The sequence below is a fragment of the Sparus aurata genome, chromosome 18 (assembly GCF_900880675.1).
Source record: "Sparus aurata chromosome 18, fSpaAur1.1, whole genome shotgun sequence".
NCBI lineage: Eukaryota > Metazoa > Chordata > Actinopteri > Spariformes > Sparidae > Sparus > Sparus aurata.
The window spans coordinates 17136010-17159636 of NC_044204.1; the positions used below are offsets into that span (position 1 = coordinate 17136010).

The 23627-nt window shown below is 43.8% G+C and overlaps 1 protein-coding gene across 1 annotated transcript in view; it reads left to right on the forward strand.

The window, feature by feature from the left end:
* The window catches only part of gpc4 (glypican 4), a 37390-nt gene that overhangs the window by 8687 nt on the left and 5076 nt on the right, over positions 1-23627 (forward strand). Inside the window, exons 2-4 of the mRNA XM_030396788.1 lie at positions 16433-16591; positions 22683-23080; positions 23450-23615. Coding sequence (XP_030252648.1) covers positions 16433-16591; positions 22683-23080; positions 23450-23615 — 723 coding nt within the window. The remainder of the gene's footprint in view (positions 1-16432; positions 16592-22682; positions 23081-23449; positions 23616-23627) is intronic.

Below are 23627 nucleotides of genomic sequence, written 5' to 3' on the forward strand. Positions count from 1 at the left end.
CTTCCCCTTGTAGCATCCAGATGGGGGCCAAAGGAGGGAGGGAGTGAGTGCAAGCGGCTGCACGTGCCTGCCAGCTCTGTGGTATCTCGCCACTGTTATCAGCTTCCTGCGGTCGCAGCGTGGCATCTCTGAGATCAGGGGCGCTCGTGGTGTCCTGTTCTGCTCTGCCAGCAACAGCTGCCTTATCGTCAGCTCCCAAACAAATTATCTTATCACTGCAAATGAAAAAAGCTGTGCATAGAAGAAGTTGAAGAATTGGGCAGAGTCTACCTGAATTTTCTTGTTGCATGGATCCAATCTAGTCTATGAAATGATTTTGTAATTCAACACCTCTGATTTGCTGTTTGCTTTCCTCTTCAACATGTAGGACTCTGGAAGCTTAAGTTTCCCCCTTACACTCATTTAGTATGCTCCAAGTGTAGCGTCAATTCAATAGCAGTGTGTCGAGTGAGTGTCCGTAATTCCATCTCTCTGCATCCTTTGCTTTGCCCCCCCCCCCCCCAAATAGCCAAGTGAGCGACAGATCAGTGGGGGGTGTATGCTGTGTGTGGGAACAATTGAGCACCCCCTTTTAGGCGGCCCTGCCTCCCCCCTCCTCACCACATTCCAGACCGGACCACCAAGACCCGCACATAGGGAGCCCTGGAGCTGGGAACACACGGCAACAAAGAGAGCACAGAGGGACTGACTGAGATGTACGGAGAGAGAGGGGGGATTTGACTGACAGGAAAAGTTTTTTTACCAGTCCAACTGAATATCCAGGAGACTGGTGGGTCAGGCAGGAGCGCGCGTGTGTGTGTGTGTGTGTGTGTGTGTGCGTGTGTGCGTGCGTGCGTGCGTGCGTGTGTATGTGACACAGGCTTAGGGAATCTGGGGAGGTAACTAGGAGCATACATGCACTCTGACTCATCTCGCTCAGTCATACAGGCATGTACACGGAGCCTGCTCCTCTGTGAGCTCACGCGTCTGTCTAACAAAATAAAAGGTTTTAACACAGTGGGCTCACAGTACTTTTTTTATACCATGAGTGGACACAGTTAAACATGACTATTATTTGATCGATCTGTGTGGGTCCTCGTCTTTTACAAACTGAGAAATCCTGAAATGGCTTTGTGGTTTTTGTATGCTCTGAGTTGAGGGGAGCAGCCCCTGAAACTCCATGTTAACACGTCCTGTTTGCATGCTGTTAAAGTCCTCTTTTTTTCCCCCCGCCTGTCACGACTGACATATCAGTTCATGTTCTGCTCTCCCTGCTCGCTCTTTAGCAGCTCCTTTGGGAGGTTTTGTTTCATTCCTAATCTTTCCTTCTTCATCCCTGGGTGATTTCCTCTTTCCTCTTTATTTTCACTCTCAAACGTGGTTTACTGGTATTTAGGTGCCCTGTTCAACTCAGCCCATCTACCTGTAATGTCTTTGAAACATTTGCCATTTTCTCTGTGCACAAAGGCTTTCACCGTTCTTGTCAACACTCAGCTCTTCATGGGTTTGTTATGAAGTCTAAAAGTAAGGTGGCACCAACCCTTTCTCAACTCTGAAACCAAGTACACAAGAGTATTTAAGTATACTAGAACAAGTGGGAAAAAAGATGAAATGATGCACAGAGCATTAAGAAATTGACATTTATTAAACTGAATCACAAAATTAGTTTTCTCAATGTTTAGTTTAGCAATTTAGACTTGTGTGAATACATCCATGTTAAGTAGACTGTGAGTTGTTTTTATCACAGCTAGTCCTACACTTTCTTTAGCTGTCAGGTCTGTGACATGAGGACGCATATTGATTTTCAGCCGCTTGCACGCTATAAAGGACAAAGTGTGTTTCAGTGTCTGATATTAAATAAATGTTTTTTTGAATAATTTGAACCAACATACTGAGGTTTGGAGCATGCACTGAACAAATATTTAACTAAAATTTCGTTACAAGCGTAATGCACTGCACATTGAAAAGCACTCCTCTCATTCTTTTACTCAGTCACCAGAACGATCAACCAAATACAGCAAGTATGTGACATATTTTGTGGTTATTATGGAAGCATGTTGAAATCTTTCCCTAAAGATGTTTATTTAGCTGACTGTAAACCTTGGGCTTGGTGGTGTGATTTTTTTTATTTTGTATTTTTGGTTGCTCCTCTGATATTCGAGCCTCCGTGCGTCTTCTTTGTGTTGATCACTTTGACGCTGGTGTCTCTTAGCCATCTGTTAGGAGTGTGGCGAGGGCCTATGGGCTCTGATCTCAAACTGCAGGGGTGGAGCATGAACCCACTCTTCTACTCTGCTCACTCGCTGAGGTCATCTCACCGTATCGCTGCCAGTGGGGGGAGTGCAGTTGTGATGTAGGTGTAACTCAACCAAGGTTAATTGATTTCCTATGAAGCTGCAGTGGGTTTGATGTCTGTTGATAGTCGTGATCATCATAAGGATTTGTGTGAATCACAAGAGGCCCGTGTGGTTAGGGATAGTGGTGAGGGAGTGAAGCCAGGGACTTGCCTGGGTGTTTGGGCTGAAACCCCAGTGCTGGGTGCAGGCCAGATGAACTGTAATCCCTGCTAATTACTCCCAAGGCCTACATCAAGACTCCCACTGACGAGGCAGTCACTCACACTTAGCTCACTTTTCCAAACTGCAGTTAGCTTAATAGGTTTCCTAATATTTACCTAATCCCTCTGTGTGCTGGTAGGCTCGCCCTTGGATTTATTTTCCTCTAAATTATATTGTTTGAGAACAAAACCCCTGGTTTCTCTCCTTTTGCTTTTTGAAAGTCCTTTCTTCTGTCAAACAAAAAAGCAATAGGCAGGTCTTTGGCTGCTTCACACAGCCTTGTGAATTTGACGAGTCGATGCCATGTGTTAAAAGCAGGTCATCAAACCTCAAATTTAAAACATAAAAAAACAATGGCAGAAAATCTACTGGCTGAGGGCCGATAAGCGAGGGAAGGAAAAAAAATTGCACACATCAAAGGATCAAATACTTGGTTAAATGATGGCTCCAAAGCTGCAAATCATTTGGTCAGTGTGTTTTTAGGGTGGTTTTTGCTGGCAGAAAAATTAGTCGCCATGTGGGAATGTGAGTCAACTCACTAGGGGTTGAAATATTGTACATCATTGGAATGGCAAGTAGCTTTGATTTATTGACACGTTCAGTACATATCATCAGGAACGGACTGAGCCATCCATGACTGAGGCCCATTAAACTATTGTACCGTTAGGTTTAGACTTTCTAGTCCCTTTGACAGTCGGCAATGAGTGGTTCTCTTCCCACCGCCTCCGCTGGTGTCCAGTTTCGTAAGGCCCAACAGGTATATCAGAATCTTTGTTGCCCTTTTGTAGCTTTGAGCTTCCAGAAACATGATCTTGTACCTGACCTCATTCTGCCTGGGGGGCTTTGCTGAGCCCTGTCCTGCCTCAACATCTGGTGGACTTCAGCTGCTTTTGGATGTCTGTTATAAACATTGTCAAAGAGTTCCCTGTCCTTAGGAGGGGTTTGCTGGCTTTTACTGGCAACGATGAAATGTATTGTTTGTGTGTCAAATCTTTTAAAGGTTTCATATGTTTCAACTAAGTTGGATTTTTAAAATTATTTTTAAGTGGAGATGAAGTGAGGGAGGGAGGGGTGTCATCATTTGTTATGTGAATCATGCACACGCAAATGCATATGACTAGGCCACAAAGGCTGTTTTCAAGTCGACAGTGCAGTGCGTGGCTCTTGAGCAGTGTGTGAAGCACATTTTAAAGAGGAGCCTATTTGTAAGCTCAACAGTAGTCCATTTCTCTGACAGTACAACAGTGTTTGCGCAGGGTCCCATGGTAAAGCACTTGGCCTAAAGTAAAGAGTGTTTTTCATCTTCTCCTTTAAAGTCTGTTTTCATTTGTGTGCCCTGAGTCAGTGGAAAGACGGAGGGCTGGTGTAGAGGGACAAACCAGGAAGGCCTTTTGTTCCACTTTTTTTCTCCTCCTTCTTCTCTTCCCTTGTGATAATCATGCTGTGCTGTAACTTGTCCTCTCCGTTTGTCTGCAAAACCTCTGCCTGTCTCTGCAAATCTTAAACATAACACAGTCTCTCTCTCTCTCTGTCTCTCTCTCTCTCTCGCTCTCTCTCTCGCTCGCTCACTCGCTCACGTCTCCACACAAACACACACACACACACACACACACACACACACACACACACACACACACACACACACACACACGGACCAGGCAAAAGCTCCAAGGTGGAATCTCTAGTAAAAACACCAGATCAAACAGTGCAACCGTGCGGCCCATCAAAAGGCTCATAAGCTGAAAGAAAGATGTGGAAAGGGTGAAAGATTAGATCAGTTGTTAACGTGAATCATTGCCTCCAACTCCCTCTGACAGATGATGGTGTTGTTTGGAAAAGATTCACGGCTCAGTGATGGAACCAGGTTGCAGTTTAACCCTTTTTTTGTCCTGCTGTCAAATGCCTAGTTAATTGGTCAAAATTCAACAGCTACACAATGGATTGTTACAAAAATGGTATATTTGAAAATCAAATAATTGTTAAAGTCATTTTTTAAGCAAAAAATGTCAAACATTTGCTTTTAACTTATAAATGTAAGGGTAAATGGAGTCTTTGGGCTATCTGTAATTGTAATGAGCATTTTTCACACTTAATTGACAAAATGATTAATTGGTGAATAATCAATAGATAGCTGCAGCCCAAGGTATGAAGGAAAATGTTTTTATTTACATGTAAATGTTTTGTCATGTTTTTACTGTATGTATGAATTTGTAGAACTTACAGTACAAGTTATCGGTGCCCACGTTAAAATCACGTAGCTGAGTGGTTGGGCTTGCACAGAGGCAGTCAGGCCAATCACCAGTGGTTGCTGTATTTACCAGGTAGGAAGTCAAACAAGTTGCAGAAAGTTTGTGTGAAGCTCGCTGGGAAAGTGGCCCAAATCCAGTCTCATCCTGAAACAAACCACCTCTGTTTGAAGTAAGAACTCCTCATAACTGTGTTAACATGAATCATGGCCTCAGGCTTTCTCATAGCTCAACATGGAACTGGCTCAAGTGTTTGGGTTTAACCATACGTTTTTATGATCTAATTTCTTCACTGCTTTGATTGTTTTATTTCTTGACCTCTGGCAGACCTCAGTGCTCATTGTGGTCCAAATGTTTACTGTCAAGTAAGACAACCATGTTATGCTGTGGTAAGATTGCTTAAGGACTGACACAGAAAGCAGATTAACTTGTATAGATTAGTGACCTCTAAGTCCTTGTAACCTTCCCACTTCACCCCTCTTTGGTCTCCCATCTAATGTTCTGTTTTCACACACGCTTTAACTCTGACATGGTTTCACCAAATATTCTCTACGCAATAATGTTCTTTCCTTTTTTCCCCCTGGGTGGTGAGATGCACAGCTATAACGATTAGTCAAATAATCTGTTGATTGTCAAATTAAATTAATTGTGAACTATTTTAATGATCAATTAATCTGTTAAAGTCATAGTAAAAAAGTTAAAAGTCCATGATTACAGATTCTCTTCTTTACTCCTTCGTGACCGTAAACTGAATTTCTTTGAGTTGTTGACAAAACAAGACATTTGATAAGGAATTCTTGAGCTTTGGGAAGTAATCTTTTCACTGTGAAAGAAATTGACAGATAAATCGACTATGAAAGTAGTCGTTAATTACAGCTGTAGTAAGGAGTAATTGTCTTTTTTTTTGCCTTGTCCAGCATATTCATCAGCAGCTAAAGTTACCTCACACTGTCTTGCATGAAAAGATAAAAGAATCAAACGCGGCCATCCTACAGATTTTTTGTTTGGCCACGAGAGACTTCATATAAACTGTGCTTCAGGTGAACTACTGAGAAGAGCCCCAGTGGTTGGAATTTGGTTTTCGACTTGTTCAATGTACTTGGGGAGGTGCAGGAGGGAGTTGAAACCCTGACAAAACAGTGACCTGGGAAGTGGTGTAGGCAGGGAGCTTTTGTGTGGGGAGACAAAGCTGGAGATGCAGTGCCGGGACGGGAGAGGGAAACAGACAGAGCGAGAGGCCAGGGCAATGTTGTGGAATCTCCCCAGGGGCTTCTGGGTAAATGTTCATGGATGACAGCATTTTGGAATGTTCACAAATGGAGAGTTTTAATTGGTCAGAGGCCCCGACTGGTTTAGTAATCAGAAATGGACTCTGGTGGCAGAGGGCTCAGATGTATGGATCCCAGTGTGATCTTTGTTTGTGTGCCTTTGTGAAAATAACTCACATGTTGGACAAAATGTGGAAGATTCGGCAGAGATAAACATTTAAATGTGACAATTTCTCAGTCTGGATGAGAAATGGTCTGTGTTTAGAGTTCTGTGGCAGAAAAGCACTTCTGTGTAGAAATCAGTCGATGAGACGTGGAGATTGTAATGAGTTCTGCTCTGCCTCGTGCTGTGCCGCAGCAGACATGCCTCTCTTTCTCATCGTAGTCGTGCCATGTGACAAGCAACTTTTGGCAGTTTATTGTTTTGACAGCTGTCTAGTGGAATAGATTCTAATTACTGATTTATTTAAGGAAACGTCATTTTACACAGACATTATCCAAAGCCCTGTGGCTCACTGCGGAGCTGAGAATACTCACTCCAGAGAGTGCTCGGCTAAACCAAAACTTCCTGCCTCATAAATGGATGGTGAGCATTGTTCTTAGTGGAGTAAATCTCTCATGTCACAAGCAGTGCTAGTGTTTCCTGAGCTCACCACTGCTGAGAGGCTTCCTCCCAGTGGTAGATCTGATTATTTATGAGTGTACTGATGTGCTTTCACATCAACCTCTAACAGCTCTGGTTGATGCTGAATCGGGGGGGCAAATCAACATTAGCGACTCATCGTGTGAGGGATGGCTACTCTCGGTCAGCTGGCTACATGCCAAGTGACGAAGCGACATGATAAATGCTACATGCTAGAGTTTGAGGCAGAGTTGGATGCATTTCCTGTCATTTACTGTGAGATTTTTAGTTAGTTTAGCATCTAATCACTGAGGCTTAGTACATGTAGATATACACTAAAGAGATGAATGAATGTGCAAACTAAGCAGTAAACCAATTGTGAAGAACAGATTTCATTAAAATGAGTCTCTAAAGGAGATGGATAGTTATTTGTCCAAACACTGGTGTCTTCTGAAGCCAACATTAATGTCTCACAGATACTGAAAAAACCCTCCTTACCTTGGATTTCCTCTGTATGTGTTCACAATTTAAATATCCTTGATCACACCTGTCTACAAAACCCTTTTGAACATTTATTATAACAACATTTATATGTGAGTTCTTCACGTATGTTTGGAGACAGCAGTCAAATTTAACACATTTGAGCAAAGAAAAGGACAAAGTTTGGCTCTGCTGCCCACCGTGTCGTTAAAACACTTCAGTAACATTCAGAAGTCCTGTGCCAGCACATTCGAGGCTCTTTGAAACATTCCTAATGAACTGAGAGCTGAAAAGCATTATTGGTTTGGCCAAAACTGCTATAAACTTGTCATGACTCTATTTTTGTAAGAGGCTCAATTGTAGAAATGGAGTAGGTGGAAGTATCGCCCTGCCCTGATTGTCTCCATATGAACAGGCAAGTCTCTAATAATGGTTTCCGCTTACAGCAGAATGTTGAACATTCCCTCCATCCGCGGTAATTCTGCTATAGCTCAGGGGGACACCCATGTACATGGCATGTAAGTGTGTAAGATAGATGTAATACATGGATGTGTGTTACATTTATTTTAAAGTTCAGTTTAGTTCTTTCTGCTTTTGAATTTTTCACTGGTTTCACTCTCCTTTGCACGGTTTCAACACAGGTCTTTAGCCCACTTTCATTGTGAAATACACAATGTGCTGTAGTTCATATTCCAGTCATATAGGTGGCGCTTGAAATTCACCAAAAATGGAGAAGAGGAGACGGAGCATGCGCATTAAGCTTGCACACTGTATACAAACATGCAGAGGGAGAAACCAAACACAAGAAGAAGACGAAAATGGCTAGTCAGTTGTCCATAATCCTTTTTCGCTCAGCCTAGTGGCAGAAGAGCATAATATTTAGCCCGAGTAACCTTAATAGGCTCAATATCTTCTGTGGCACGAACACAAGCATGTAGTCCGCCGTTGTTGTTGTTATGAGAGGTTGAAGGCGAGAGGTCAAGGGGTGGGGCGATGGCGTTATCAAAGTATGCGGATTCGCTGTCCACACAAGAACACAAGGGCAGCATTTTCGGATTTTTCCACCCTGAGACCATGTTTCAGAAAAGTGCGTTTACAGGATCCATGTGGACAATCGGCCAAAAAGGTGCAAAACATGTTCGTTTACACACAAAAACGTTTCCATGTAGATGGCCCCTTAGTACTTCTGTTTAATACACTGATGGCAGTAAAGTAATAGTCGGGTTGTCTCAGACGTAGCTGAAAAAGGAGCTAGGAAAAATCTGGAGAGGGGACATGAGCAAGACACATTTTTCCTCCTTCAACTACTGCTGGCATGCTGCCCTTGAGCAAGAGTCTGCGGTTGTACTGAGCAGCAGCCTGACGTGAATGTGTGGATGTTTGTAAGCTTCCCTCCCCCTGTAGCTACTCCTCCAGGTTGTAAATAAGACTTAGCTCTTAGTCGGCTTGCCTAGTTGAAGGGATTTCTTGTAATATGGGGGGAAATATCATCTTGTACCAGAGCTCTTTTCTTGACTGCACTATGAAAACTTTGTGGTATTCAACAGGACGCTGGTGGCTCAGATGCTTTGTATTCCAAGCTTTATAATTTGACTTCGGCGTATTTTGTTTTGAAACACAAAAGACTGATCTCATGCGTGAGATTCCCCTGCTTAACCCTGCACAATTATGGAGCCTAGCCTTGAACATATTTATTCCATCAGTGTGAATAGATGTGTGGGTTCGATTTCAAAATGAAATCCACCAACTTTGGAACAAAATCATTTCCATTCCAAAGTTATTACTGAAAGCTGATAAAAGCAAAGCTTTCAAACTGCAGATTTATTTATTTTTTTTCTTTATTGAGGGCCACATTATCAGAATCGTTTGATACATTGAATTACTGACTGAGACACTAATTGGTTCACCCAAAAGGATAAATGATATTTTTGAATGAGTAAAGGAATTTTTTATATTTTTTTTATTCACATACAGACCACAACTGTTGCGTCCTTGCAGATGAAAGAAAGGGGTTATTTGACAGCATGCTCTAACAGGAAGGAATTTAAGATGGGAAATAACTTAGAGAAATTGCTATCATTTTGGAAATGAAATATGAAGCCTTTTAATCACGCCTTTCACATGTGGTTTCACCTCATGTCCCTTTACCTTGCTCGTTTTTTTTATTATTCCACTTAGAATTTTTACTCTTATTATGACCGAACCTTCACGTCTTAAAGGTAACGTCGTGGACTTCTCAAAAGACCATAAGTCAACAGTGCATGACAGGATGGGGCGAACAGAAAGTTATCCAACAAATGGCACCAATCCTGTAACACCCCCCCCCCCCCCCCGGATAATTACAGCCTAGACAGAGGTGAGAAGCAAGAGGAGAATGTTATGGCTGCAGGGCGTGCAAATTTACAACAGTCTGTGTGAGTAATGCTCGGTAGACTGGCAGCCCTCTGCTTTACATGTTACAGCACGGAGGGTAATATGCCAATTAATAGTCCACCTTTGTATTCATAAGTGTTGTTGTGCATACTTGACACTTTTGCATATGTTAGGTGCTGAATGTTATGTACTGGACTTCTGAAGCTAAATGAGGCCAACTTGGAGCATGTTCACACATTTTAATGTTAATGTTAAGTTAAATTGCACCAGTATTCAATGCCTAGAATTACCTGCATTCCACTGGGACTGAATTAGTATGTACATAGACTGTGCAGATTACCGTTTAGTTATTTACAAATGTTGACATCCGTGTGAAAGCTCAGAGGTTTGGTTCAGTCACAGACATCCAGGCTCCAATTAGTGGCAGACATCAGTGAACAGTTCGTGACACAATACCCCACGGGCTCCTTTGCGGCTCACTTAGCAGTTTTAGTAATGTCCACACTTTAGAAGGGTACAGAAATAATCTTTTTATGACTTGAGATTAGTGTATATGAGTGTCAAGGTTTTCTATTTATGTCTTTTGCATGTGTTTGCGACTTTTTTCAGCCCTTGATTGCTCGTATGTACGGGGGGGGGGAGTTACTGTGTGTGGTGGATGTGCTGGCTGGCGGTCAGGGGGGGTCAGAGGACAGAACCTCTCTCAGAGGAGTGGCTGTTAACCCCTGACCCTGCTGGTTAAGCCTGCAGGGTGGTGGCAGTCGAGGCAGAGGTGGGGGGCACCCTGAGGTCCGTCTGGTTCAGGGGCACACGATGGCAGGCAGAGGGGGCGGTGAGGTGTCTAATCTGGTTTTTGTCTATGATGCGTTTTCACCTCCCCCACCATCCTTCCTCCGAGAACAGAGTTTGAGAGGCAGGACAATGTCAAAGGGAAGTGACTTATTTTATGAGCCATTTAAAAGGGATGGTGGTCCCCACACAAAGGGAAGGCACAGAAGCGGTGAAGAGCTGATGAACATCATGACACAGATTCACATGTTTGTTTACAAGATGCTGCCCTTACCATAAATGGTAGTTTTCCTCTTCTGAGCTCCACTTGAACAATATTCTGACTCTGTGTCTTATTGCATCTTAAAGTACTTGGGAAGTTTTAGGAGTGAGAGGCCCTTTAAAGGAGCTCCATAAGGCAACTGAGAGCCAGTTCACCCATCACACAAAGACTCCTCATGCCAGTCAGTACGTTTACATGCACAGCTTAGTCAGATTACAGTCATAGTTCGACTATGCTGCTCAATCGGACAACTGCAATTATCCGAGTATACATGCCGGTGAGAAAATCAAATTACTGGCCGGAGCATGTCATACCCCGGTACGCTAGGTGGCGCTGTACCCATTTCAACTAGTGTTAACGGCGCACCTCCGGCTGACCTCTTTACGTCACCAGCTGCCTCGGCATTCAAGAAAGATGGCGTACGAAGAGCGAGACGAAGCTACATCTTTGTACACTTCGTATATGGTGTACATGATAATTACACAAACTAGGTGCACTCTGGCGCTCTTTCTTGCGGTGATTTCGGAGGAAAGCCGCCACCGCCGTCGCCGTCCGTCTACTTCCGGCTCACGGCCCCTGGGGAAAAATCTAGCGCCTGCGCAGAACGCAAAATCCGATCCGATCTGCTGGAAACGTATATATTGAGAGTGAGGAGTTGTCGTCATGGTACAAAGCCCCTCCCTCGATCTCGCGGGATCTTCCCCCTCTCCGCCATGATGGCAGGATGCCGGCGGCAAAACACGATTGTTTACGTGTGTCCTTAACTCTGTAGTAGTGGAGGTTTTTACAATTCCGCACTGTTCTTCCATGCCTGGAAGTCACTGCTGCGTTAAAAACTGATTCAGTACCTCACACGATTCATATGGAAAACATAGGAACAATGGGATACAGTTTAGGTTGCCGAAATGGACACAGCATAAGGAAAGCAAGTCTCTGACCTGACGAGTAGACGCCGGATTGCTTGGTTGGCTGCAATAAGAAGAAAGGACCTTACTTTCGATCACACCCCCCAGTCGATGAGAGTGTGTTCTCTGCATTTTCACTCGGGTACATTCTCTAAAAATGTCTTTTTGCTGGTACAACGCTGTTTTCACCACCCCGGGGATTGTAGATGGCCAAGTCCTGCACCCAGCCGCAGCAGAAAGTCTCGTAACTTTCCAAAGACTTGTGGCTTTTAAACTCCTGCATTGTGTAGTAACTTACACCAAAAACAAGGTAACTGACGATGTCCATGTATGTGCATGGAGGTAAATGATCCAGGTCTCTGTGCCATTCCGCTGCAGGGAGCTCGTATGGGTCGATATTTTGGATGTCCGAGAGCTTCTCCAAATACCGCTGTTATGCGCTTGGTGTGAGCTTGTTCCTGTAAGGTCCCTTTTCTTTCGCCTTATCTTTTTGCATTGCTTTACTTTCTTCCTTTTCTTTCTCATATTCGTAGATCCGTCTCTGTCCCGCCGAAATAATAAATGCGCAGAAATTAAAGAGCTCTGGACTGTTTAGTCGCGCCTCTGTGAAGTTCTGCAGGCGTTGCCCCTGACAACCGATAGCGTCTCCTACCATCATGGCCGACCGGCTCAGACCCCGCCCAGATCAACCCAAATCAGCACGTGACTCCTCAATCTCAATACATGCAGGAGTAATGCGACTTTCAATCGAATAATCTACGTGGTGTAATTCGACTATGAGAAATCCGATCCGGTCCAATTTTAGTCAGACTAAGGTGTATACATGCATCTTAAAAATCCGTTCATAGTCAGACTAACGCAGTAATTCGGTTTTCTTGAGTGTCATGTAAACGCACTGAGTGATGGTAGAGGAATGACTGATGAATCCACTGACCAAACTTATTGTGAAATAGCGAGGCTGAAATATGTCACACAAAGTCCGGCATGATGTTGATTTTTATAGGATCTAACTGTTCTTGTTAAGCGTTCGCTCTCTTTTGTGTTCCAGCCGGGCCGTTTTCTCTCCCAGCGGTTTGAGGAATTGGCTGCCAAAATGTTTTCACAAAGTATGCATTAGCTAAGAATCTTCAGTTTTCAGAGACCTAATCCTTTGAGCTAACAATGTGACATTTGTGCAGACATTCCTGTGAAATATTGACCATCTCACTTTTATTTGTGTACTTTGGTAACTAGGGCTATTTTCCACGTGGATATAGGCCTTTTGATTGTATGTGCTGCTGGCAAGCAGGGGGCCCTGCTGGAGGAGAGACTGGAGGACTGTTTCACCTAAAAGTTCTGTCTGTGTGTGTAACTGTGTCTGTAAGTGTATGTGTGCTGCTCCCTGTACCTCCAATCACGCTGGTACAAAGAGCCATGTGTTGAGCAGTGATGTGATGTGTGGATATGTTTAGGTAGGGGCTGCCAACTGTGTGTGTGTGTGTGTGTGTGTGTGTGTGTGTGTGTGTGTGTGTGTGTGTGTGTGTGTTTGCGTTCATATTGGAGAGGGTCAGGTGGAATGGGTAAGGACTGCAGGGAGAGAGATGAGTTTGGGGAGAGGACTGTGAGAGAAGGAGTGACTTGAAGCTTATTTGGACTTGATCCCAGACAGAGGGGTCCAGTTTATGGCGCCAGGGTGCATCCCTCCCTCTGATGCCCTGTTCAGATGATTGTACTGCTATGAGTCACTTGTGACCCTGCAGTTTGATTTCTTAACATTTCAGATTCTATTTCAGACATGCAAGGAAATTCTCTGAACATGTTGTGCTGCTGAGATTGATGGTCTTAGATGGTTTGTGTTTGCAAATGTGATTACCGTAAAAGTCCACGCTAGAATGAAGTCTGATTTACAATCTGTGCTAAGATATGCATGTGTAAAATAACAGAAGTCACCAAAGTTGCCTGTTTTTCTAATACAGCTTGATGGGCGTTCATATAACATGTACACATGGAATTAAGATAAGCTAAAGATGTCACAGAGAAACAAATCTACATGGCTCTGGCTGTTATAGTGACATATTAAACATGGCGACCAGCAGTGAAGGTAGCAGACAAATTCCACAGTCAACAATAAAACCAGAGAAAAGTTAACAACTGAAAAGAAAAACCAGCAGTGTTCATGCTGAAGCGAGCAGAAATAAAAGTGAGAAAATGCAGTTATCTGTACTAGAGCTGTAACAATTAGTCGACTAATCGATTCATTGAGTGAAAGAAAATAAGTTGCCACCAATAATGATTCAATTGTTTTAGTCTGTTTTTTATGTTCAACCAACAGTCCAAAGACTGTTGGTTGAACATAAGAAGCACATTGTAGACATACTTTGGGCTCCTCAAAATTGTGATTGTGAGCGTTTTACACAGTTATTTTAATCGATTGAACAATCATCAGACAAATCATCCGATCAATCAATAATGAAAATAATTGTTGGCAGCAGCTCTAATCTTAAGCAATTCTTTACCTGTTCATTCATCAATATATAGCATTATTGTGGTAGCTTGTAGTTAAGGTGCTTCATATGCTTCAGACATTACTTTTCCTGTCTTTTGTCATCATTTGGAGGAATTTGCTTGGGTTTTTATACTGTGAAAAACTTTGTCCTAAAATACAAACTCAAAACAGATGAAAATGAAGATGTTAAAATTAAAGAATAAGCAGGAAAGAAAATCAATGTTACAAGACCCAGCTACCTGTTTAGTTCACAATTTTGAGTTCCCAACAGCTTTGTTGTTAATGTTTCTTATAAAAGAAACATCACAAATAACCATGTGAAGTCATGGCCCCTTAAGGCTAAATAAGTCTTGGATGCTGGATAACTTTACAGGTAGTGTTAGAGCTCCAGTACAATGTAGCAGCTCAGTAAGTAGCAGTAACCTGTGCATGCACAGTGAGCACGAGCCGGTGGGGAAAACTAAACAGGCCGTTGGTGCCTGGATGCAGTGAAAGGATCCCTGTGTTTTCCAGAATTCCATCAGCCACATTTAAAACAAAACATTATTGCAGCTGCGACTTTGCATTCATCCTCTGCTGACCCTCCTTTTAATTGGATGTCAAACTTGCTTCTAACAAAGTTGGCACTTGCTGTTTTATCAAAGAGGGGATTTAGTTTTTGAATAAAGGTTTTGATTAGAAACTGGAGTAAAGCTCAGAGAAGGTTGTGTTAGGTTGTTGGCCTCCACGTTAATGCAGATCTGTTTTGAAAATGTTTTAACAGTTGAAGGTTGTCACTCTACACAAGCAATTTCAGCTTGCCAACTGCACTGAAGTTCCAAAACAGAAAAACACTTCACATCTCTCCCGACTGGCATGCAACAGCCACTTAAGCAAGCAGCTTTTCACTGTTTCCAGCAAGTGGATTTATGCTGTTCTCAAAGTGTGTACAGAGAAAGCATTGTAAAAGAGAGCATCTCTGTTCATGGAAATCATACATATTAATTTGTGAAAGGGTTGTGAGTTTTACAACAGACGGACAAAGCTTAATTTTCCTGATGCTTTTTTTTTTTTTGTCTCCTCTCTTACTGCTTTTTGTCCCATCTTCATTTGTCACTAGGCAAAAACTTCTCTGTTTGACCCCAGACTCTTCCTCTTACCATTAGCTGGTGCTTTCTGTGACATTTTTTTAGGGCTACAACAGATAGTTATTGTCATACTGATTATATTACAGTCCATTAAATAAAGATATGATATGTAACTTTTCTTAAAATATCTAAAAATGACTAGACCTTTTGTTATGCATATTGTTTAGTTGTTTACTTCCATTATCCCAAATGTTTTGAACAATGTTTAAACCCAGAGAGGTCCATGATTTTATTTTAGCCAACTGTGTTTCATTTGGTCACTTATCACTTTAATTTCAAATAGATGTTTATCGACAATGGTGGTTGTTTAACGATGAAGACAGGAAGTCCCCTGATCCTTCACTATTTACATGTTTGTTTTGAATGAAAGATGTGTAGTTTCGAAATGTTGGAATATTTATCTCTGTCGAGGAGGTTGTTTTCTGTGTTTGTTGTTTTTTCTGTGGAATAGCACAGCAAATACTAAATGGATTTTCACAAACCCATGATTAAGGATGGGTCCTTGTCCAGAATAGACTCGGCGTTATGTGCGGATCCAGTTAAGAGGATGCATCCAAGAATTTTTCTCATTTTCTTTATTGTGAGATATGGCCTTTCTTGACATTTTCGTGTCTGCTCTGAATGGGGTCCACTGACACTTCAGGCACTGAAGTATTTATTAACTTCATATTTATTTATGGATTTATTCCTGTACCATTGTGTCACAGCAAAGAAAAATTACAAGACTCCGAGGGATGTTTGGGAAGCGATACCAGAACCATAATTGTCAAGACAATTTCCTCTAGTACTAAAACTGAGAAATCTGTAGAGTCGTCCGTTTGACCAAGAGGGGGCACACATTGAGCTGGACACAAAGCCGTAGTGATTGCAAAAAAGCCTTTTTAGATTTATCTGTATCAATGTGCACATGGCTGGAGTCAAAGTGGGTGAAGAGATAATCCTCTCCTCTTAAAAGTCTGTTTTGTCGAAGGACACAGCACTAAGGGAAAGCTACAGCGCTGAACTATCAATCAGGATGGGACGGTGCCAGGATAAGAGCAAGGCTCTATAAAGTGGCCGGCTAAAGACTGCTCTGAGCTGAGTGTTGCAATTAATCCACTTAAGTGCAGTTAAGGGGGTTTTTACAGCCAAGGTGCATGTGATTTGGTGAGGGGTGAAGTTATTACTCGGTAATTTGAAAGATTTCCTTCCAGACAAAGGCATGACATTGTGCTAATCTTAAATTGTGCTAACTTTTTTGTTTTAGTTTTTTAACATCTAACATCACTGAAAGTATTTTGTATTTATGTGACTTTTGATGGTCACGTGATGACAGTGTATTCTCCTCGTCTCTTGCAGGAGCCCCGTTGAAAGTGTGTCCGCAGGGTTTCTCTTGCTGCACAGTGGAGATGGAGGAGAAGCTGAGCCAGCAGAGCCACACGGAGATCAAAGCTCCCGTCTCCAGGCTTAGCACCAACCTACAATCCACCTTCAAACAGAGACATGACCACTTTGACAGTAAGCAAACACACCCAACACAAACTAACACACACATGGACAGCAGCCACTTTTCAGGCTACACTTTGCCGCTGGCTAGTGTCCCTACAACAGCACTTGTGTTGCATGAATTTTGACGGACGCTCCCACCTGCCAGTGTACTGCCCGGAGCGGAGACACTCAGTCTGTGTCCATAGGCCTGTCCACCTGTCTCTTATCGTCTCAGCCCCCTGCCTCATCGTTCCCCCACCACCCACTCCCCTTCCCTCCAGAGAGACGTGCACGCTTCCAGACGGACCACACACATTTTCAGATTTAGTCTTCCCTGTACTTCCTGTTCCTCTGTGTGTGAGCACATGTGTGTATGCCTGTAAATATTGGGATCAAGTTTCCCTGGGAGTGTATGGGAACATGCAATAGTGCTGAGTCACCAAGGAATTGGGGCAGCTTTGAATACCTTCAGCCACCCTACAGAACCACTGCTGCAGCTCTGCAGGAAAGACGCTTGATGAGATAAGATAAAACGGAGCAGACACAATTTTTCTGACAGAATGATGAAAAAAAAGAGAGAAAGCAGTTTGTAAAGTTTCGAAATGCATTCAAGTTTTGGTTGTTATGTATGTGGATTTGTGCGTGCATGCCTGTGCATATGCAGGTCAGAGACCTTCAGGTCTTATGTGTCTGTGAAGGGGAGTGAGGGATAGTCAGTAATGGCGAGCGTGTGTATTGCAGCCAGATGTGAACAGGAATGTGACGTGTCGGAATGCAGTGGCTGCTCGAGCCGTTCCGCCCCTCGTTTTCTCCTCTCTCACTGCCCTTTGTCCCCATCTCATGCTTTGCTCTCCCAAAAACCCCTCTGATGCCTCTTAGACCCTTTTTTCTCATTTCATCTCTCCCTAATATGTCTTGCTGTTGATCATGTTTCAATGCATATGTCTCCTTGTCTTTGCTGCCTTGTTACACACAAATCAGATGGTGCTTTCTGTGACATTGTTTGCCAATGTATGTTCACTGTTACTGATCTGGTTTGAAAAATGACAACTAATTGAGAAAAGTGGCCTCTATAAGTTTCCAGAGTGATGGTGTTTTTAAACGTCAAAGATATTTAATTTACTGTCATAGAGGGCAAACCACAAACTGTTCACATTTCAAAGTAGAAACCAGTGAATTCTACTGAGAAAATTACTTTTCGCCGACTTTCTGAGGATTTGATTATTTGAAAAAGCATTCCTACTCTACATTTAAAAAAACTTGCAGTTCTGCCAACTGGCTCTTCTTTTTCTTTACATGCCAAGGTTTCGATTGAAGGTTTGAATTCCTTCAGTGATATACACAGTATTGGCAAAGGTGTTCACTCACCCATCCAAATAATTGAAATCAGGTGTTCAATCACTTCCATGGCCACAGGTGTATAAAAGCAAGCACCTAGGCATGCAGACTGTTTGTACAAACATTTGTGAAAGAATGGGTTGCTCTAAGGACCTCAGTGAATTCCAGCGTGATACTGTGATAGGATGCCACCTGTGCAACAAGTACAGTCGTGAAATTTCCTCGCTCCTAAATATTCCACAGTCAACTGTCAGTGGTATTATAACAAAGTGGAAGCGATTGGGAATGACAGCAACTCAGCCACAAAGTGGTAGGCCACGTAAAATGATAGAGTGGGGTCAGCGGATGCTGAGGGGCATAGTGTGCAGAGGTCACCAACTTTCTGCAGAGTCAATCGCTGCAGACCTCCATACTTCATGTAGCCTTCAGATTAGCTCAAAACAGTGCGTAGAGAGCTTCATGGAATGGGTTTCCATGGCCGAGCGGCTGCATCCAAGCCATACATCAGCAAGTGCAATGCAAAGCATCGGATGCAGTGGTGTAAAGCACACTACCACTGGACTCTAGAGCAATGGAGACACGTTTCGCGCTTCTCCATCTGGCAATCTGATGGAGGAGTCTGGGTTTGGCGGTTGCCAGGAGAACGATACTTGTCTAAATGCATTGTGCCAAGTTTAAAGTTTGGTGGAGGGGGGATTATGGTGTGGGGTTGTTTTTCAGGAGCTGGGCTTGGCCCCTTAGTTCTAGTGAAAGGAACTCTGAATGCTTCAGCATACCAAGAGATGTTGGACAATTCCATGCTCCCAACTTTGAGGGAAAAGTTTGGGGATGGCCCCTTTATGTTCCAACATGACTGTGCACCAGTGCACAGAGCAAGTTCCGTAAAGACATGGATGAGAGAGTTTGATGTGGATGAATTTGAGTGGCCTGCACAGAGTCCTGACCTCAACGTGATAGAACACCTTTAGGATGAATTACGGCAGAGACTGAGAGCCAGGCCTTCCCGTCCAACATCAGTGTGTGACCTCACATATGCGCTTCTGAAAGAATGGTCAAAAATGGCCTTCCCAGAAGAGTTGAAGCTGTTATAGCTGCAAAGGGTGTACCGACGTCATACTCAACCCTATGGATTAAGAATGGGATGTCACTTAAGTTCATATGAGAGTCAAGGCAGGTGAGCGAATACTTCTGGCAATATATTTTATTATGACCTCTTAAACTTACATAGAATTAAAAAAACAAAATCCTCAGAGTTCTCAATTTGATTAAAGTGATTCATCAGATTAAATGGAACGCCAAACAAATGCTGATACATAAAATTATGTTTTCACTTTGAAACATGTCAAGTAATGAACTATAGTAGCAGATTTAAAGCCCTACCTTGAAGTCAAATTAGATATTATATCCCAAGTCTATGTAGTGTAGTGATGGTCCATTCATTTTACTTGGAAATTCGAAGATTTTCCAATATTTCTTTATTAAATTGTTCATGACCAGCTTCATATAATCTGTGAGAATCGAACCTCCTCTAACTCAACTTATTTCTGCATCATTGATTTTGAGGAAATGATACAACAACCACAAACAAGACTGTTTCCTCCAGTACTGTGGTGCCTCTGTTTGACCAAGAGGGGGCAGCCCTTGAGCTGACAGCACTTCATTTACCTTCCTCCCCTTCTGTGCCCCCTCCTCATCACTGTAGGCAAGTTGCTGCTGTCTCTGAACTGTTAGATGTGGGATCTCTTTACAAAGACCTGCTGTGCTCTCCTCCACCTGGGCCATTAGAGCGTCTCTCTCACTGGATACGGTGACAGGCTCAAGTTGATGCACCATTATTTCCTGTTGTCACTTGGAGACACCCAGAAGGAGACACTTCCCGTCATTGAAAATACCACAGGAAGTGGTCCTATTTACCGTTATTGAGAATGACTGCCCACGCTCATGACTTAAGCTAACTGCTCAAGAGAAACGGGGCGCATATGTGCATAAACACAGCTGCAACAGTACATGAAAACAGACGCAACAACATACACTCGCACACTAACAAACTCAGGAAGTGGTGTATGTGATTAGGCAGGCTCTCATCATGAGCCTGGAGCAGGGAGTCATGGCCAATTAAGACCAGGGCCAGAAATAGTTCTCCCCTCTGTGTCTCCTCTCTGTGTGTTTGTCCTGGCCTCAGCCTGCCTGTCCTGTTGCACTGACCCCATCCTGCAGAGCCTGTGTCTGGGATTTAAGCACTTGGATTAAGGCCCCTTGTCTCCAGACACACACACACACACACACACACCAAGAGACATCCATCCGAAGCCCCTGAAGTCCAACAGCAGGAGGGACAGAATCCCATCCCATAAGAAAAGGGAGAAGCGCAGGGACTAATTGGCACAAATAGGATGCAATTACTGCCTGGGCTGGGATTGGGAGGAGCAGAGTTTATAGGGACACAGTTGGGGGGTGTGGGGAAGAGGGGGAAGCTCCTTGGAGGAGGAAGAAGGAGGGAGGAGTGGGAGGAGATCGGTCAGCTCCTCTGTTCCGGTGATGAATCTGGCCTAAACTCATCGCCCATAATTTAGGACCTTCCCTGCAACATGTGGAAATGATGACAGTAGGGTGAGGGGAGGGAGGAAGGGAAAGACAGTCTCAGAGGTGGAAGTTGTCCCTCTTCCTTACATTTCGCTACAGCTCACACTCTCTCCCAAGTAACCTTTCACCCAGATTCTGTCAGACCATTGGCTGAGCGACAGGAGCATTTTTTAATGGAAAAATCCTGAGGGAGTGCTCAGCTCCTCGGCCTGTTGGCAGACGACTGCGTGTCATAAACTGTTTTTAATGACAATGCAAGATGCCTGAGTAATGCTGCTCATACTTCAGACCCCTCGGCCTGGGCCAAAGAGCCCCCACCCCCCATCTACCCCACTGCTGCCACTTACACACACCCTGCACAGGCCACTCTTTTTAACCAGTGGGTTTGTCCACACTCATTACTGATCTTATCTGTTTAGCATATAGGCATTACCACTCTAATAAAATGTAGAAAGGAAATAGAGAAGTTTAGGCTCCTGCTTCGTTCCTCCTCCTCCTCCTCTTCCTCCTCCATCTCCTTTCAATGACTTTAAACTTGTGGCTACTATGACATTCCAGGGGTGGGGGTGGACCTTTTGTTTTAATCTCTGTCAATGGAGCGTGGAACTTGGTGCCCTCTCCCCTGGCTGTGTGTGTGTGCATGTGTGTTGTAGGGAAGGGGGGGGGGGGGGGGTAACAATGATGGCGGGGAGGTAAATGGAGGGGCTGCAGTGTTTCCGGTATCCTTGGTGACACAGTGGGGATTTGGAGTTAAAAAAGCCCTCAACATAACCCGCCCCAAGCCGTCCTCACCCCACCCCTACCACATTTTTTCTTTTTAGTGTCCGTCTGAAGTGGAAGTGACAGCGCTACTTGGGGACTGTGTGTGCGTGTGTGTGTGTGTGTGACAGGGAGCATTTAGTGACTCCCTCTGTGAGAGCATGGGAACTTTACATTTCAAAGCCAAGCAGAGGGCACCCAGAGAAACTGCAGCAGAACAGAAGATTTGTGAGCACAGGGCAGTAGGGGAGACAGAGAGTGGATAAAAAAAGAGAGATGAGTGAAAGAGGGTAAGTGTATGCTTGCAAGCCCGCGAGACTGAAGGTGTAGCATTTTTCAGAGACTCAGAGGAATTCTCATTTTGTCCAGATTAAGAAAGTTGGGGGGATGTCCGTGCGAGAGGGGGGTCTGGATTATTAGGGGTGGGGGGAAGCAGCGATGGGGGTGATGGACATTCCTCAGGATGAAGTAGGTCATTGTTCCCTGTCTCTAGTAAAGAGAGCTCTCTGAAGGAACTGATGAAGTGAAAGCAGTGGAGGGAGGGAGATGCAGGGCTGGATGGGGGTTACAGGTCTATATGCGGGAGGGGAGGAGGTGGGGGGGGCCGCATTATTCCGTAATCCTATTGAAAATGCCTCTGAAGGACAATCCAAGAGAAGTCGGGAGAAAGGAAAGCGAATGGAATGTGACAACAGAAAAATGCCATTGATGGTGGTCAGTTTGAAGCGGCTTGATGTGGAGAGACGTCTCTCCTGAATGGCAAGTCTACAGCCTGGCAGAGATGCTCCGGCTCCACCTCTCACCCCTCCTGCTTTACTCCTCTCATCCTCTTTTCTAACCGTCCTTCTTCCCATAACTATAACGCATTCCTTTGGCAAGATTTTATGCTAAGCTGTTTCTGTCGAAAATCTGAAATGTTAGGATATGGTGCACAGGTGGAGTGGAACTTGCCGGCAGTCTGTTTTTTCAAACGGTGGCAGCTGTACAGAAAGCAAAGGTGCATCAGGACCTTTTAGATGAATTATAGTACAGCCTTGTCTCAGTAATGTTGCACTTTTTAAAATTTTAATAGTGTCCATCACCAACAATATATTCATTATTTATATACATTGTGGTCATGCTGGAGTCTGTATGTTTACAGTGTGCTTGTGTGTTGCCAAATGTTTTGTAACTGGATACTCAAAGTGTGAACTTACTGTGCACAAACAATTGAAATCATAAGGAGAAGGTCCTGAGTTCAAGATGGATAAAATCAGCTGTTTGTAGATGTTCCAAACATTGTAATCCATCACACAAATTGAATTTCCTGTGTGGTATCTTTAAAATATATCTCTCCCTGCAGACAGACATGAAATGTGAACATTGTGAGATTGTTTGTTCTGCTTCTTTGGCAGCCTCAACACGTCAACACACTAATCCCCCTCCTCTTTCTTGTTTCCAGAGTTTTTCCGTCAGCTTTTGCAAAACGCAGAGGTCTCGCTTCACAACATGTTCGTGCGAACATACGGGATAATGTATGTGCAGAACGCAGAACTGTTCAAGGACTTTTTTGCATCCCTAACTCGATACTACGTGTCTGGCAGCACTGCCATCAACCTGGACTCCATGTTGTCAGACTTCTGGGCCAACCTCCTGGAGAGGATGTTCCGGCTGGTCAACGTGCAGTACGAATTCAGCGACTCCTACATGGAGTGCATCAGCAGGCACACAGAGCAGCTGCAGCCCTTTGGTGATGTGCCTCGCAAACTCCGCATCCAGCTGACAAGGGCCTTTGTGGCTGCACGCACCTTTGTGCGTGGCCTGGCGCTCATGCCAGAGGTGGTTAACAAAGTTTCAACGGTAAGTTAGAGGCGACCGTGAAGTTTATGTCTTTTTCTAAAAAAGCTAGTCAGTCAAGACACTGAAAGCTCTGTCCATCCCTACCTTCTGTGTCTTACTTCATACGTTTCTTGGAAAAACTGGCTGTGATACCATTACAGTCTGATAACATAAACCACTTTGACTCCTTTGACTCCTCTGGTATGACATGTTTTTCCACTGTAGTGAGTGATTCATTGGTGATTAGATTATACTGCTTTGTAGACTTTGCTTATAAAATTAATGGTCATGCTTTTTCACAGTTGAAGTATGTGTCTATGACGGTGTTAGCTGAGTGTTTTCGCTGTGGTGCAATGATAACAGCTGCTTACTGCCCCCTGCCTCCTCTAGGTCAGTGCGTCTCCCAGCTGTGTGCGAGCCGCTATGAAGATGTTGTACTGTCCCTACTGCTCGGGCCAAGTGGCCCTAAAACCCTGCCAGAATTACTGTCTGAATGTGCTGCGAGGGTGTTTGGCCAACCAGGCTGATTTGGACACGGAGTGGAATAACTTCCTTGGTGAGCTTCCAT